The sequence below is a fragment of the Clarias gariepinus genome, chromosome 11 (genome assembly GCF_024256425.1).
Source record: "Clarias gariepinus isolate MV-2021 ecotype Netherlands chromosome 11, CGAR_prim_01v2, whole genome shotgun sequence".
NCBI lineage: Eukaryota > Metazoa > Chordata > Actinopteri > Siluriformes > Clariidae > Clarias > Clarias gariepinus.
In genome coordinates this window covers 29,798,981-29,815,526 of record NC_071110.1, presented here as the reverse complement: position 1 = coordinate 29,815,526, position 16,546 = coordinate 29,798,981, and the positions used below count along the sequence as shown (strand labels likewise).

Genomic DNA, 16,546 nt, shown 5'->3' with positions numbered 1-16,546 from the left:
TTTGGGAACCGTGCCTGAACTTGATTGAAGAGGTGGGCTCGGGCACAGTCGAGCAGCGATCGAATCAATTCAATGTCAGAAATTTCAGCCATTACTTTATTCATCCCCTCAGGTAAATTGTTAATTTGCAGTTGCTCAAAGTATAATCTGAAGTTAAATAAATTCACAATAAAATATAACTGTCCTAGATCTATTGCACTGAAAACTACTTGCAAATAAATTTATGAAAATTTAGACATTATATAGATGGCATGAAAATCTATCGAATTGAATTGAAATTTGTTGTTGTGCACAGTAAAAACACCAGCTTAAACAGTACAATGAAAATTCTGACTTTGTCTGGCTTTTCTGACCAGGCATAGTAACACACACATACACAAAACACATAAAGACATACACAAACTCACATTTAAAAAAAAATCTTTATACTGAATCCTGTTTGATACTCCATGTGTCTAACAGATGGAGAAGTTACATACTTTGATGGCAACAGGCAAAAAATAACATCTGGCACTTTGAGGTGCATTGTGGTTTTACACTGCAGGTACCCCTTATACTGACCAGCATGTTATGAAGTGGGTGGGAGCAGTTTTTTAGAATGGAATGTACTTTGGAGGGCATCATTCTTTCAGACACCGTCGCGAAAAGTCCAGCTCATCCCAGACAACATTACTGGCCTTGGGAATCAGTTTGTTGGGTAGGCTGGTGTCTGCCAGCATACGGTAGAGCACCGGCCACCGCAAGCTCTCAAAATATTCTCAACATTTTTTGGCAAATGTTGAAAGACTTCAGCCTCCTCAAAACAAGAGGTGTCTCTGGCCCCTCCTGTAAAGTACTTCAGTTTTCTTACTCCAGCCCAGTTAATTGTCTACGTTCCCTACCAGGTATTTGTAATTTTCATCAACGCAATGGATGGAGAAACAAGTCACAGGTGCTTTTCTCCTTCTCAGGTCCTTTGTCACATTTAGTTGTTTTGAGTTACTCTGCAAAACATTGCTACTAATCACTTATCACTGTTGTTCTCAAAGACCAATCACTAGTCACCATTGTGTCTACAGATCAATCAATGCTTTCCCTTGTACACAATCATTGCGGTCATTCCTTATACATTATACACAAGTAAACACCCCCACAATCGTGTGTGTATGGGTATATACATGTATGCATATGTGTGTATGTGCATATGTAGATATATGTATATATATGTATGTGTATATATATACATAGACGTGTATATGTGTGTATATTCTGTATGTGTAGATGTGTATACTTATGCTCACTTTTTTTTTATTTTATAAATTATATATATATATATATATATATATATATATATATATATATATTTTTTTTTTTTTTTTTTAATAACACTTGCACAATATTTTACTTCTGTACTATCCATATGTATATTTATTCTTATAATTGTACACCACTATTGCTTGTGTAGCTTGCACATAAGAATTTCACTCACGTGTACGGTACCAGTGTACCAGTAACGTGATGTGACAATAAAAGCGACTTGACTTGACTTGACTTGTATCTACAGATCAATCACTGCTTTTCCTTGTATCTACAGATCAATCAGTGCTCAGCATTGTGCCTAAAGATCAATGACTGCTCACCATTGTGTGTAAAGAGCAATCACTGATCACCATTGTTCCATCATGCTGGAAACTGGAAAAGTTAAAGTAAAGAAGCAATAATCAAAGAACAAAAAAAATGGGGAAAAGAAAGGAAGCTGCGTTGGCCGGGAATCGAACCCGGGTCAACTGCTTGGAAGGCAGCTATGCTCACCACTATACCACCAACGCATGAATTTTTTGGGAAGACAGAGAAAATAGAGACATGCAAAAACTTTTTAGAGTGCGACTGCTTTTCATTGAACTTTGGAAGCAACAGCTTTAAGGCAGAAATACACTTAAACCGAGTGGAAACAATGCCAGTGTTTGGCTGCGATCAGATGCTTAAACACAAGCAACTTATATTCAAGTGTCAAAAGGATTCAAAACACGCAATTCCAAGTTAGTGAAAAAGTAATGGCACAGTGGAACCTAAACAGCTCCAACTTTTAACATTACAAAGTTTATATGTGTTTAAAAATAACTACAAGAGAAAATATTATTTTACTGATCTTTAGCCGAAACAAACTAAATAAGAAAAGTGGATTTTGCTTTGATGCTTGAACAAACCGATTAAACATTAAACTGACCTTAAAGGACAATATAAAAAGACACTGTGATATCAAAATAACTTCGAAGTAAAAGTTACATGATACCCTGAGGGTTTGTTCACATGTCTCGTGTAATTTTATTATTATTTTTTTTTATACAACTCCATCTTTTTCTTTTTTCTTTTTCCAAAGCGCTTTGAAGCTCCTGCGGCGTCTGCCGTTGCCACGTAACCATGAGCCGCGCGCTGCGGCGTGGACGCGCATCGACAAGCACGAGTGTCGCTCCGTATTGTGAGCGCGCTTGTCACGTGTAACACTGTAGCACAGTGTTTTTAGATCTTTTTCTTTTAGATGTTACTATGGTATACTGAAGCATAAGTACAGGAATTTAATAACTGTCAAAAGCCTTTATTGACAATTACATTAAGTTAATGCAATGAGTCAGTATTTGCAGTGTTGTCCTGTCTCCCGAAAGACCCCTGCAACTCGTCCTGCTGTTAATCAGCTTTTGGGCCACATCCTGACTGATAGCAGCCCATGCAGTTGGTGGGGTTTTGTTTGTCCATCCACCTCTTGACAATTGAGCACAAGTTCTCAGTGGGATTAAAGTCTGAGGATTTTCCTGGACATGGACACAATTTTATACAGTGGTGTGAAAAACTATTTGCCCCCTTCCTGATTTTTTATTCTTTTGCATGTTTGTCACACTTAAATGTTTCTGATCATCAAACACATTTAACTATTAGTCAAAGATAACACAAGTAAACACAAAATGCAGTTTTTAAATGATGGTTTTTATTATTTAGGGAGAAAAAAAATCCAAACTTACATGACCCTGTGTGAAAAAGTAATTGCCCCCTGAACCTAATAACTGATTGGGCCACCCTTAGCAGCAATAACTTCAATCAAGTGTTTGCGATAACTTGCAACGAGTCTTTTACAGCGCTCTGGAGGAATTTTGGCCCACTTATCTTTGCAGAATTGTTGTAATTCAGCTTTATTTGAGAGTTTTCTAGCATGAACCGCCTTTTTAAGGTCATGCCACAACATCTCAATAGGATTCAGGTCAGGACTTTGACTGGGCCACTCCAAAGTCTTCATTTTGTTTTTCTTCAGCCATTCAGAGGTGGATTTGCTGGTGTGTTTTGGGTCATTGTCCTGCTGCAGCACCCAAGATCGCTTCAGATTGAGTTGACAAACAGATGGCCGGACATTCTCCTTCAGGATTTTTTGGTAGACAGTAGAATTCATGGTTCCATCTATCACAGCAAGCCTTCCAGGTCCTGAAGCAGCAAAACAACCCCAGACCATCACACTACCACCCCCATATTTTACTGTTGGTATGGTGTTCTTTTTCTGAAATGCTGTGTTACTTTTATGCCAGATGTAACGGGACACGCACCTTCCAAAAAGTTCAACTTTTGTCTCGTCGGTCCACAAGGTATTTTCCCCAAAGTCTTGGCAATCATTGAGATGCTTTTTAGCAAAATTGAGACGAGCCTTGATGTTCTTTTTGCTTAAGTGGTTTGCGCCTTGGAAATCTGCCATGCAGGCCGTTTTTGCCCAGTCTCTTTCTTTTGGTGGAGTCGTGAACACTGACCTTAATTGAGGCAAGTGAGGCCTGCAGTTCTTTAGTTGTTGTCCTGGGGTCTTTTGTGGCCTCTCGGATGAGTTGTCTCTGCGCTCTTGGGGTAATTTTGGTCGGCCGGCCACTCCTGGGAAGGTTCACCACTGTTCCATGTTTTTGCCATTTGTGGATGATGGCTCTCACTGTGGTTCGCTGGAGTCCCAAAGCTTTGGAAATGGCTTTATAACCTTTACCAGACTGATAGATCTCAATTACTTTTGTTCTAATTTTTTTCTGAATTTCTTTGGATCTTGGCATAATGTCTAGCTTTTGAGGTGCTTTTGGTCTACTTCTTTGTGTCAGGTAGCTCCTATTTAAGTGATTTTTTGATTGAAACAGGTGTGGCAGTAATCAGGCCTGGGGGTGACTACAGAAATTGAACTTTTAACTGTGATAAACCACAGTTAAGTTATTTTTTAACAAGGGGGGGGGGCAATTACTTTTTCACACAGGGCCATGTAGATTTGGAGTTTTTTTTCTCCCTTAATAACATAATCTTCATTTAAAAACTGCATTTTGTGTTCAATTATGTTATCTTTGACTAATAGTTAACGGTTTTTGATGAGCAGAAACATTTAAGTGTGACAAACATGCAAAAGAATAAGAAATCAGGAAGGGGGCAAATAGTTTTTCACACCACTGTATATATATATATATATATATATATATATATATATATATATATATATACAGGCCCGTAGCCAGCCTAGTGCAAGGGGGGGTTCTTTTTTTTTTTTTTTTTAAAGTGGACCTTTTTTCTCAGTACTTTGTATTTGAGTATTTACTCATTTTGTATTTCATTTTGAGGATGAAATACTGCATTTTGTGCTGGATTAGCTTGTCTGCTGGTATCATAATGTGCATGCTTTTGATGCACCAAAAATATTTACTACAGTGTTGTCAAATTGCTTATCAAGATCGCGTGCAACTTTTTTCACTTCAAAAACACACCCACACCCACACCTACAGAGTTCAAAAGTTTAAAAACCACACTAACAACAGAATACATTTAAGGAATTTTTACTGGAATATTATTAAACTACAAATTTAACTTATCTCATCAACACGCTCTCTCATTACTTTGTCTTTGCCTCTTCACTTTATTGAACTTATATAAAATATATTTAATATTCAACTAATTGTTATTTATATAGTCTATTAATTAGGCGAAATATAATAAAATATGTTAAATTCAACCTTAAAATTCCAGTCATATAGCATAATTCAATCTTTATTGGCATGTCAAGCATTTACAGTAGGCTATCATTTACATTCAGAACGTAAAGTAAAGAGATCGAAATGAGGAATATAAACAAATATAAAAATATTACCAATAATTATCTAATAATAATAATATACAAATATTACATGGAAAAGACGATCAGTTAATGTACTTACAAGACTGTGGGATGGATAAAAACTACTTTTTTGTGGGCTTATTTTATTTTATGTCTTATGTAACAATTATTCATGATAAACTTCATTCGAATGCTGTCTACACCGCGTATAGACACTAGAGAGCCTTGCCTATGGTTAATAGAATAATTTAATAAATTTACTAATTTAATAGAATAATTTATTAATTCAAAATAAAATGTTAATAAATCCTAATACTATGCATGGTCAAGCAGGTTTGTTTACGCATTGAACTCGTCATTCTTTCTTTCCTTTTTTGATGGAATAACATTATTTAACATAATAAATTCACAGATCCATCAGATAGGCTACTGCCTGTTAATGTTTATTTTAGATGTTACAGACTTGTCATAGCCATTCAGACTGCTCAAGAAAAGGCACAAGAGAACTATTCTGTGTGTGATGTGGGGTTGACGATTAGCTACCACTTAACTAGCGTTAGCGATTTGATCTTGAGGCAGTAACAGACTTACTCTGTTTGGCAGTCTTTTTGAACATATGTTCAATATTCTGCGATAATGACGCTGCTGCTCCCTGCTTTCTCTTTCGTCTCTCCTGCTCTTTCTGACCCAAATTAAACACCGCTGGATGCCGCCTCACAGATTTAAAAAACGTCAGTTGCTGCGCAGGTTTGTCACGTCGCGTTTTTTTTTTTTTTTTTTTTGTAAATTGTTTTGTAATAAAGTGTTATTTTAAATATTGCCCAACAATTTTAATCTGTCTCAAAAAAAAAAAAATAATAATAATAATAATAATAATAACAAAAAATTCTGGACCTTTGGCAGTGGGGGGTGGGTCGTTCGAACCACCCGAACCCCCCCTGGCTACGGGCCTGATATATATATATATATATATATGCAGTTTAAGCAACTTGGTTATCACTTTTGCCTTATAGCAAGGTTCTTCATGCTTCACCAAACTGTTTTTGGGAGAAGTTGCTCTCGGAGGATGTTTTTGTACCAGTGTTTTATTCATGGCTGAGAGGCGACCCAACACATGAATGGTCTTTACTGTTGGCCAGACACAGGACTGATGGTAAGCACTATAACCTTCATACATTTTAAGAAGGTCAGCAATGAAGCCCCGTCTCTCTAGAAAAAAAAAATGCACGATTACTTATGAAACGCTTTATTATTATTATAAAATCTACTTGTTTGCGTTAGCCGGGAATCGAACCCGGGTCAACTGCTTGGAAGGCAGCTATGCTCACCACTATACCACCAACGCACAACTTTTTTGGAGAGACAGAGAAAATAGAGACATGCAGAAACTTTTAAAGTGCAACTGCTAAAATGTGATATTATGCCCCTTCACTTTTGCAATAACACCACAATTGTAAATATACCTATTATATGATAACATTAATAACTGCAAGGAGATAAATAAAATCATCTTCAATTTCATCTCATTTCATAGATCACAAAAAATAAAACAGTCAAATCTTGCAAATAAGAAAACAGAGGAAGGGACATTGAGTATTAGACTTTCATGATGTCAACCATGTGTTTAAGATAAGTTGGTTAAAAAAATGTCTAACAATCCTACGCCTTTATGTTTTTTTTTTAAATACCATTTCACATTTTTTGTAAAATTGGCGGGTTAAATCTTTGCTGTCTTGTGATTTTTCGCCATGCAGAAAACCTATTAAACTGTCTTAATTCCACCAGCAACCACTGTTAGCCTGGACAATTTTCCATGTCCACAATTTTTCTCAATGCTAATATTACAGTCAAAATTAAGTCACTTCTTCTTACCAAATGGCATCAAACAGGTTTTGATCACGTATCTTTAATTCTAGACGATTCAGGTTCTGTACTTGAATATGAACAATTTATGAACAAATTCGATTTTCCTATTCCATTTAGAGAATATAAACCAGTTATTAATGCTATTTCAAGTGGCTTATTACAACTTTATAAATCTCATCTTAGTTTGTGTGAAATAGCAACTACGTACGATGAACCAATCATTGAAGGTGTTCTCATTAGTGATAGAAAATGTAATAATCCCAGATAGCACAGGTACTTCTGCTAAAGAGCGTTTCATCTGGTAAACATCTCGTTCGTTTTTTACAGTCGTATTTTGATCATCTGTAGATCGCCTGTTTGAGCCGTTTAATGACACATCATCTTTACATCTATACGACGTCTATATAACGTATCTTTATCATCCGAAATTTGCTGGTATGTGGATGGGAAATACTGTTTATATACACTCACCTGAAGGATTATTAGGAACACCATACTTATATGTTGTTTGACCCCCTTTCGCCTTCAGAACTGCCTTAATTCTACGTGGCATTGATTCAACAATGTGCTGAAAGCATTCTTTAGAAATGTTGGCCCATATTGATAGGCTAGCATCTTGCAGTTGATGGAGATTTGTGGGATGCACATCCAGTCTTCAACTGTCCAATTTTGGTAAGCTCGTGCAAATTGTAGCCTCTTTTTCCTATTTGTAGTGGAGATGAGTGGTACCCGGTGGGGTCTTCTGCTGTTGTAGCCCATCCGCCTCAAGGTTGTGCGTATTGTGACTTTACAAATGCTTTGCTGCATACCTCGGTTGTAACGAGTGATTATTTCAGTCAAAGTTGCTCTTCTATCAGCTTGAAAGGGGGTCAAACACCGTATTAGTATGGTGTTCCTAATAATCCTTTAGGTAGGTGTATATAAACTATCAGTCAGGATGTGGCCCAAAAGTTGATTGACAGCAGGCCAGGACGAATTGCAGGGGTCTTAAAGAAGACAGGACAACACTGCAAATACTGACTCATAAAAAATTTACATAAAAAATTACATAAACTTAATGTAATTGTCAATAAAGGATTTTAACATTTATTTTTTTATTATACTTCAGTATACCATTGTAACATCTGACACAAAAGATCCAAAGACACTGAAGCGGCAGACTTTAAAAATTTCACATTTGTGTAATTCTCAAAACTTTTGACCACGACTGTAGACAATGTTGTATTTCTAAAGTTTCTCAATGATATCTGAACATCAACACACCCAGATAATTTATTTTTTAAAAGCTACACTTTTGCGTTGGCCGGGAATCGAACCCGGGTCAACTGCTTGGAAGGCAGCTATGCTCACCACTATACCACCAACGCAACGGGATGAACATCTGCGTCATGCTGAAACTCAACCGTCGTGTTATGCAAATAATATTGCATATACATTTTTTATAGATATAATTACATTTTTCAAGTTCCTCGATTATAATCTTCAGATTAGCAAAAAAAAAAAAAAAAAAAAAGGGGGAAGCTGCGTTGGCCGGGAATCGAACCCGGGTCAACTGCTTGGAAGGCAGCTATGCTCACCACTATACCACCAACGCACGCGCAACACAGCCGGTGTACATTCACCTTTAATGCCAGTGTTTGACTGCAGTCAGATTCTTGCCATAGCAAAGTTTGGCCTCCTGAGGACTGAGCTGATGATTCTTACGACAAGGTGCTTCAACATGCTGGAAAGGGGATTGTTTGTTCAATCATTGATTTTCGTTCTTAATATATACTATATTACTAAATACCATACAATATATTACTAAAGTTTCTCAATGATAACAAAACCTGACAAAAGGTCTTAAAATACTCAATGTCTGCGTTGGCCGGGAATTGAACCCGGGTCAACTGCTTGGAAGGCAGCTATGCTCACCACTATACCACCAACGCAACACGAACACTTTCTGAGACATGCCGAAACTCAACCGCACAGTCATGTATATCAGAAATGTATTATTTATATAATATCAAGCATCACTAAGGAGGGGAAGAAGTGCTTTACGATGGCCAGGAACCGAACCTTGGTCTGAAGCCTGGAAGGCAATGAAGATACCACTACTACAAAGATAGCATGCAGCCATGACAGTGCTCAGCCATGTGGCTGAATCATAACCTAGTTGTCCTGCCTACATAGGCACACTACTTTCACTGTACTAGTAAGAACTCCTCTATTACCTTAGTAGTGGTGATTATATCATATTAGCATGGATTTTGGATTGAATCCTAACCAATGTTAGGTGTGAAAAACGGAGTCATGTGCTTGTGAACGGATATTGTACTGTATTGTTGTGTTTTTTTTTATGCAAAAAAATAAAAAATAAATTAAAAAAGTAAGAATTCTTATAAGAAGGAGATCAGAAAAAAACTAACAAAGAAGTTTTTGCTCAGGTTGCTGTGATAAATATCAAGATGGATTTGTTTGCAGATCTTCCTGCTCCCACGAATAATACAAACTCGGGTAAATGTGAGTATTTTTCTTTTAAAAACAATTAATTTGTTATATTTTATTTAGAGATCTATTTTATAGTTACTAGCTAAGATGCCCAATGAACCCTCGGATTAGCTAGCTCGAACTAGCTAGTCACACCTAGCAAGTTAACTAAACTAGCTAAACGTCTGTGTTTGTTTCGTGAAGCTCTTGGGTGAAGAATATAAATGGTTTATATTTATTTTAAGAATATTATGTGATAAATATTGTGTAAGTGAAATTTTTGTTGTGGTTGTATCAGTGTTTGAGCAGAAGCTAACACAAACACATGCAGGAACAAGAGCTAGCATGGATTAGCTTAGCTAATAGAGGAGTTGTGGCTTTTTTCACTCTGCTTATTTATTTTATTTATTTTTTGCTTTGCTGTGTATGGTTTAACATGTTTAATCTTCATGAAACTTTTTGGGGAGGGAAATTAAAACTTAATCTTGCTTTAATGGCTAATCTCCCCTTGATAGTGTGAATTTTGTACCCAAGACGAGCTGCTGAATTCATGAAGACTGTCTTCTGCTCATCCCAGGACTTATCATTACTCTGTGTGTGTTTAGGCAGTAAAGATGAAGACGGCGTCCAGGACCGGGGAGAGAAGAGACACAGGGAGACGCACTCAGATGACGAGCGGAATGAGATGGAAAAGAAAGTTTGTAAAGGTTTTCAGCATTTACACACACGCACACCGTTAGGCAGGGTGTGTCTGGGTGTGTGTTGCCGTGTTTATTGTGGGTACGTGTGTGTATGCGTTTTGTAGGATTGGCTAAGCTGAAGGGCTTCGTTGCGGCACGGCGAGGCGAACGAGAGGACATGCAGGACGCTCATGTCATCTTACCCAACCTCCATACATATACAAATACACTGCCTACACATGTGTAAGTACACACACACATATTCTCCTATTTACTCTGGATGAATCCCAAATCTCTTACTAATGACTTATCCGGTAAGGAACATGAAAAAGGCTCTACTGCTCTAACTGAGCTCTCTGTCTCTGTGTATGTGTCTATCTCTGTGCAGGTCCAGGTTGGGATTTTTCGCTGTGTTTGATGGTCATGGTGGTGCTCGAGCGTCTCAGTTTGCTGCTGAACATCTCCATCACACACTTCTTAGCAAATTCCCTAAAGGTACACACACACGCGCACACACACACTCACATACTCACTTACTTAGTCCCAGCCTAGGGTTCAAAAAGGAAGTATTTATTGGGGTTAACTTTCAGCTGGACGTCTACTGTAAGTCTACTTACTTTGTCACCATCGTAAGACTGTCGCATCATCATCGCCTCCCCTTCACCCCTCACCCAGACAACCATCACCATGATGGGATGTGTGTTTGAGAATAGATAATTTGTGCTGAAATTCTGTTTCATACTGTGTTCTCTTTCAGGAGAGATTGATAATCTGGATAAACTGGTGAGGAAATGTCTTCTCGACACGTTTCGCCACACAGATGAGGAATTCCTGAAGAAAGCCTCTAGCCAGTAAGTCTTGCGTGATTTGATATTTATTTAAGCTTTACTTAAACACCTACAATATCAACTTCATCCAAATACTTCTATTTATTATAGTTCTCTATGTTAAAGGTTTATTATGATGGTTCAGGTTACAGGTTATGGAATTAAATTTGTTTCCAAAGTAATTTAATGAAAATAAACGAATTAAAAAAAACTTTTATTTAAAAGTGAATTTATCCAGGGGCAGTTGTGAATCAAACGGTTAAGGCTCTACTGATCGGAAGGTTGGGGCATCAAGTTGCCACTTTTGAGGTCTTATAGTAAGTAAGGCTTTTAACCCTGTCTGCTCCAGGGGCGCTGACCCTACACTCTGAAGCTTCCCCAGCTTCCTAACTGGAATATGTGAAAAAAAAATTCATTTCACTTTGCTGTAAAGGACATATGACAAGTAATTACATTTTAATCTCTCTTAAAATGTAAACAGAAAAACTAACATTAAAAGCAAAAAACTATGTAACTACCTAACTAAATAAATATATACACAGCAATTTTACCAGAACTGTCTAGATGCATAGTAACTACGTAATACTTTTTTGTTCTACATGTAGATCATATGCTGTGTTCACATTACCAGCCTGAAGTGACACAATTACGATTTCTTTACCCTAATGTGACAGATCTAATAAATCAGACGTTTGTCAGATTGAATCTGATTCAATGTTTGTATGTGGTCTTGGTCGTGGGATTGGTAATATTTATGTATGCATGCATGTGTATATACAATACGCGATCATGTGACTTGAATGAGAACGGCCGACTGGAATTTTAAAAGCAAGGCGTCTGGCTTTTTTACTTTTTTTTTCCATGAGAGGAAAGAAATGTCCACGTTAGAGTCAGAAAAAAGTCACTTGTGTGCCATTATGAATGTAAACCGCCATGACACGCAATTCTGATACGACCGAAAAAAATCTGAATTGACCAGTGATGTGTACGTAGCCATAAACCCCTAAATATAAAATCAGCTCAGAAGCCTAAGCATAATGTTTTTATCCGGGGAAAAAAAACACAGCTTGTTTATTTATTTTTGTTTTAATCTCAATTGATTTTTTCATTCATTTTGACACAAATTTAATGTCACAGCAGGACTGCAATAGTTAATTTACAAAACTGTGTGTCTGTGTGTTTCAGGAAGCCAGTATGGAAGGACGGCTCCACGGCTACGTGCATGTTAGTTGTGGATGATGATCTGTACGTGGCCAATCTTGGAGACAGCAGAGTGAGTACTTGTTGAACTGTAGATTGTTCCAAGTACATAAAACGTAACTTCTCATCCAGTGTTCAGTACATGTTCAGGTTTTCAGCCCTGTCTGAGGACTAGGAATGTGAAAGATTAAAATCCCACAAATCATTTATTGATAACTTTTCATTAGTAATTTAAGTATTTAAAAATGTATTAACTGATAATGTTTGTTTTGCCTATTATTTCTCAGTATTATTTCTGTCGGCGTGTGATATCAGACTGTGCATTTTTATAGGCGTGTTTATTCTGTTTAAAAAGAAACGTGCATCTTTTTCTTCATTAATAATCGATTAATATTTGGTACCATGTGAAACTATCAGTTAGTAAACTGTGTGTTTGTGTTGTCCAGGCAGTGCTGTGTCGCGTGGAGCACACTGAGGATGGAGAAGAGAAGTGTGTGTGTGTGCCTCTCAGTAAAGAACACAACCCTACCATCTATGAAGAACGCATGAGGATACAGAGAGCAGGAGGAACTGTCAGGTTGACTTATTGCTTGTGTGACTATGAATATGGGGTATGGATCTAGGTTAAACCGGACGACATACTGAAAATGAAAGTGTGTGTGTGCAGAGATGGGCGTGTGTTAGGTGTGTTAGAAGTTTCCCGCTCCATCGGAGATGGTCAGTATAAACGCTGTGGTGTGATCTCAACACCTGACCTGAGACGCTGCACTCTCAGCCCTAAAGACAAGTGAGACTCGCACACACGCACACTTATTAACTCAGTTTATGTATGTTGTATGTTGTGTTAATATCAGTGTTTTTTGTCCTTTATGTTTAGATTTGTGATTCTGGCATGTGATGGACTTTTCAAAGTCTTCTCAGCAGACGAGGCTGTTCGGTTCGTCAACAAATTTCTAAAGGTGTGTGTGTGCACGAAAGGAACAGCATAACAACTCTGCTACATGAAATAACTATTTAAATTAATGATGAGGTTGTGATTAGACTGATGTGATGATGATGATGATGATAATAAAGATTCTAGATCATAAAGGGGTTGGATAGATCTTCCAATATGTCAGAGGTGATCTGTCTTAAACAGCTGAGGTTTTGGATCAATCAAGTTTGATGTATGATTATGGTTTAATGACAAAAGGTAAATATGGCTACGAACACAGTAGGCATTCAGGGCTTATTCTTGATGTTGGTGAAGGTTTGGGAATGTTCACTAATCGCATTGGAGGTTTGGGGCTGATTGATGTTGGTAGTGTAGGATAGTGGTGACTTGCTGATGGTAGTTAAAGGTCCCACACATCCCATTTTTCATTAAATGTTAATATGATTCTTTAGGGTCATAATGAAAAGTTTGTAATATACTTTAATTAAAAATTCCCAATGGTTGTGTAAAAAAAACACTATTTTACCTGGTAAAAACTAGCTCTGTTCTCAGCAACCTGTTTCAGTACATGCTCCTTTAAGTGCTTATGATCTCTGCTGAACCCGTCCCCCAGTTCTGTGGGGCGGGTCTTTACAAAACACGTGGGGTATAGCCACGGGAGTGTAGTCCAGTGCGGGCAATGCTTTGTGGGTAATGCAGTCCAAACTGAAAAACGTTGGAATATAGAGCCTGAGCCTGTTTTCTTAAGTAGTTTTTGGTGTGATTTAAGTACGAACCCCACCCGGAAGTTTGTAATATCGCCTGACACCGCAGAAATTAAAAGAATAGACATGCATCGACTTGATTTGTCTTCCTCATCACTGCATGGGCATGAATTAACGGGTTGTTACGCTGCCGCGAGCAACAACAACAAAAGCGGAGAAACTTACTGAGAGAGATACGGACGCGATGTGTTTACTGATGTGTTTACATGACTTCCTAATCTTCGACAGACATTGTTATAAACCATCTAAAGTTACAAAGGTAAGCATAATATAGTTTTCCGACTACCCACACAGTTTGCAACTAAACAATCACCTTAATGCATTGTTTATTATAAACGGGCAATTAGGAATTATATAGAGACGGATGTACACAGAGAAGAAGCCATAACCATGTTCTATGAGAGTGAAAGTTAACTTACACTCCGCATTCATCGTGATTATTAGAAAAAGCGATCTGCAAAGATTCATAGAAAAAGAAATTACACTCACGAGCCTGGTGAAGATGAAGCAGGAACACGAAGCGTTAGTACAGATCCATTTTTTAGGAGCTACTTCCTAGCGAAACCTGCTTTATATTGACCCTCGTTTATAAAGCAGTCTAGTGAAAAATGATTAGCGCAAACATGAACGCATTTAGGTAAATCAGCAGGGACGTTAGCTTCAAAACTAAATTCAGCCACTCCGTCATCAGTGGCTCAGATACCTAACACTAGGTAGGTACCCTAGGTCACTAACCCTAGGTAGTGAATGACGACTGCTGTGTTCGCCATTACACCCAACAACTGTACACCACACTCGCTTAGGCGACATTTTGCTCCAGTGTTAAAAAACAATGGCCGACAGCTTTTTCTTACTCTGGGCGGGTCTTTGCTAAAACACCAGTGTCAATCAACTATAGTAGGAGCGGCCTCTTTTGGTGTGGCGTCACATTGCCAGGCATTTGAGGTTGGCCTGATTTCAGAAGGGGCGTTATTGTAATAAATGAAAAAATCACTGGGCGGCTCTTCATCATCGTAGAGTGGTTGTGTACGCACTCTTCTAACACACAGTTCAGTCCAAACAGCTTAAAAAAGTGCATGTAGGCCCCTTTAAGGTTTGGTGCTAATTAATAGTAGATGATTCGATGGTGGTGGTGGTGCTGGAGATTTGATGGTGATGGAGGTTTGAGACTGTGATAAGGTTGGGGTTTGAGAAAGATTGTTGGTGGTGGAGGTTAGGAGCTGATTGGTGGTGGTGGAGGTTAGGGGTTGATTGGTGGTGGTGGAGGTTAGGGGTTGATTGGTAGTGGTGGAGGTTAGGGGCTGGGCGGTGAAGGTTAGGGGCTGGGCGGTGGAGGTTAGGGGCTGATTGGCGGTGAAGGTTAGGGGCTGGGCGGTGGAGGTTAGGGGCTGATTGGCGGTGGAGGTTAGGGGCTGATGGGTGGTGGTAAATGTTAGGGGCTGATGGGTGGTGGTAAATGTTAGGGGCTGATGTGTGGTGGTAAATGTTAGGGGCTGATGTGTGGTGGTAAATGTTAGGGGCTGATGTGTGGTGGTGGAGGTAAGGGGCTGATGTGTGGTGGTGGAGGTTAGGGGCTGATGTGTGGTGGTGGAGGTTAGGGGCTGATGTGTGGTGGTGGAGGTTAGGGGCTGATGTGTGGTGGTGGAGGTTAGGGGCTGATGTGTGGTGGTGGAGGTTAGGGGCTGATGTGTGGTGGTGGAGGTTAGGGGCTGATGTGTGGTGGTGGAGGTTAGGGGCTGATGTGTGGTGGTGGAGGTTAGGGGCTGATGTGTGGTGGTGGAGGTTAGGGGCTGATGTGTGGTGGTGGAGGTTAGGGGCTGATGTGTGGTGGTGGAGGTTAGGGGCTGATGTGTGGTGGTGGAGGTTAGGGGCTGATGTGTGGTGGTGGAGGTTAGGGGCTGATTGGTGGTGGTGGAGGTTAGGGGCTGATTGGTGGTGGAGGAGGTTAGGGGCTGAGTGGTGTTGGTAAATGTTAGGGGCTGAGTGGTGGTGGTGGATGTTAAATGGCGATGAGGTTTTGGGTTGATTTGCGGTACATAGAAGTGTCATACTGTTCATTAAGGACGATGATGATTAAAGGTCTGGGATACTGCTACTGTTTGAAGTTGTAGCCGTCTTTCTGTCCACCATTTCTTCCCCCTTCGCTCATCTGAGCTCTGTCTCTGCCTTACAGGATGAGGTGGTGGAGACTAAGGAGGGACAGACGATGGAGGAGGGCCGATTCGAAGCTGCGTGTCAGAAACTAGCTAGCGAGGCTGTGAGGCGAGGCTGTGCGGACAATGTCACGGTCATCCTGATCTCCATCGACTTCTGACACATTTCTCTCTCACACTCGCACACACCAGATGAGTGTGTAGGCTTCCTTTGGCATTTTCATCATTCTCAAGTGGACATTTCTAAAAGACCTTCTAACAAAGAGTGTGGGGGTTTTGAGGCAAATAAAAATCTTATCATCAGATGTGCTGGGTGTTTGTTTTTGGTATGGGGGAAGTGGGCCAACACCTATAACACTAGGGGGTGGGGTGGGGTGAGGGGATAATTAAATCACTTTACAAATTAGATGGAAAGTAAGGACATTTACTCATTAATTTGCCACATAGAATTTTTTTAAAATAAAACTAAAAGGACATGACTTTAAACTTCTGCCTTAAGTTTTATTACTAGATATCACTTCAAAAGATAAACATTTCTTTTGGCTTCATAAACATCAG

The 16,546-nt window shown here is 39.0% G+C and overlaps 1 protein-coding gene and 5 non-coding genes across 10 annotated transcripts; 1 reads left to right on the top strand and 5 right to left on the bottom strand.

Moving 5' to 3' along the window:
* Positions 1–1,736: 1,736 nt before the first annotated feature.
* trnag-ucc (transfer RNA glycine (anticodon UCC)) lies at positions 1,737–1,808 on the bottom strand. Its single transcript has one exon. It is a non-coding gene; the product is annotated as a tRNA-Gly (tRNA).
* A 4,557-nt stretch (positions 1,809–6,365) lies between these two features.
* Positions 6,366–6,437, bottom strand: trnag-ucc (transfer RNA glycine (anticodon UCC)). Its single transcript has one exon. It is a non-coding gene; the product is annotated as a tRNA-Gly (tRNA).
* Positions 6,438–8,253: 1,816 nt separating this feature from the next.
* trnag-ucc (transfer RNA glycine (anticodon UCC)) lies at positions 8,254–8,325 on the bottom strand. Its single transcript has one exon. It is a non-coding gene; the product is annotated as a tRNA-Gly (tRNA).
* A 155-nt stretch (positions 8,326–8,480) lies between these two features.
* Positions 8,481–8,552, bottom strand: trnag-ucc (transfer RNA glycine (anticodon UCC)). The gene has a single exon. It is a non-coding gene; the product is annotated as a tRNA-Gly (tRNA).
* Positions 8,553–8,817: 265 nt separating this feature from the next.
* Positions 8,818–8,889, bottom strand: trnag-ucc (transfer RNA glycine (anticodon UCC)). The gene has a single exon. It is a non-coding gene; the product is annotated as a tRNA-Gly (tRNA).
* A 325-nt stretch (positions 8,890–9,214) lies between these two features.
* Positions 9,215–16,293, top strand: ilkap (integrin-linked kinase-associated serine/threonine phosphatase). Of its 5 annotated transcripts, XM_053507163.1 has the most exons (11): positions 9,215–9,287; positions 9,388–9,463; positions 10,036–10,137; positions 10,236–10,353; positions 10,499–10,605; positions 10,868–10,961; positions 12,123–12,210; positions 12,584–12,714; positions 12,805–12,924; positions 13,015–13,096; positions 16,009–16,293. In XM_053507163.1, the coding sequence occupies exons 2-11, from the start codon at positions 9,409–9,411 to the stop codon at positions 16,147–16,149; spliced, it is 1,038 nt and encodes a 345-aa protein (XP_053363138.1). In that variant the 5' UTR covers positions 9,215–9,287; positions 9,388–9,408; the 3' UTR covers positions 16,150–16,293. The 5 variants fall into 5 exon arrangements, with proteins under 5 accessions (XP_053363138.1, XP_053363140.1, XP_053363137.1 ...); XM_053507165.1 differs by lacking the exon at positions 9,215–9,287 and having other exon boundaries at positions 9,299–9,463; positions 10,505–10,605; XM_053507162.1 differs by lacking the exon at positions 9,215–9,287 and having other exon boundaries at positions 9,300–9,463.
* The last annotated feature ends 253 nt before the right edge of the window (positions 16,294–16,546 follow it).

What these genes read in the sequence shown, in the direction of transcription:
- ilkap (XM_053507163.1), top strand. Translation starts at nt 9,409, where the DNA reads ATGGATTTGTTTGCAGATCTTCCTGCTCCCACGAATAATACAAACTCG. An exon ending in GGAAAAGAAAGTTTGTAAAG is followed by an intron (nt 10,138 to 10,235) that starts GTTTTCAGCATT and finishes TGCGTTTTGTAG; the next exon opens with GATTGGCTAAGCTGAAGGGC. An exon ending in TCTTAGCAAATTCCCTAAAG is followed by an intron (nt 10,606 to 10,867) that starts GTACACACACAC and finishes GTTCTCTTTCAG; the next exon opens with GAGAGATTGATAATCTGGAT.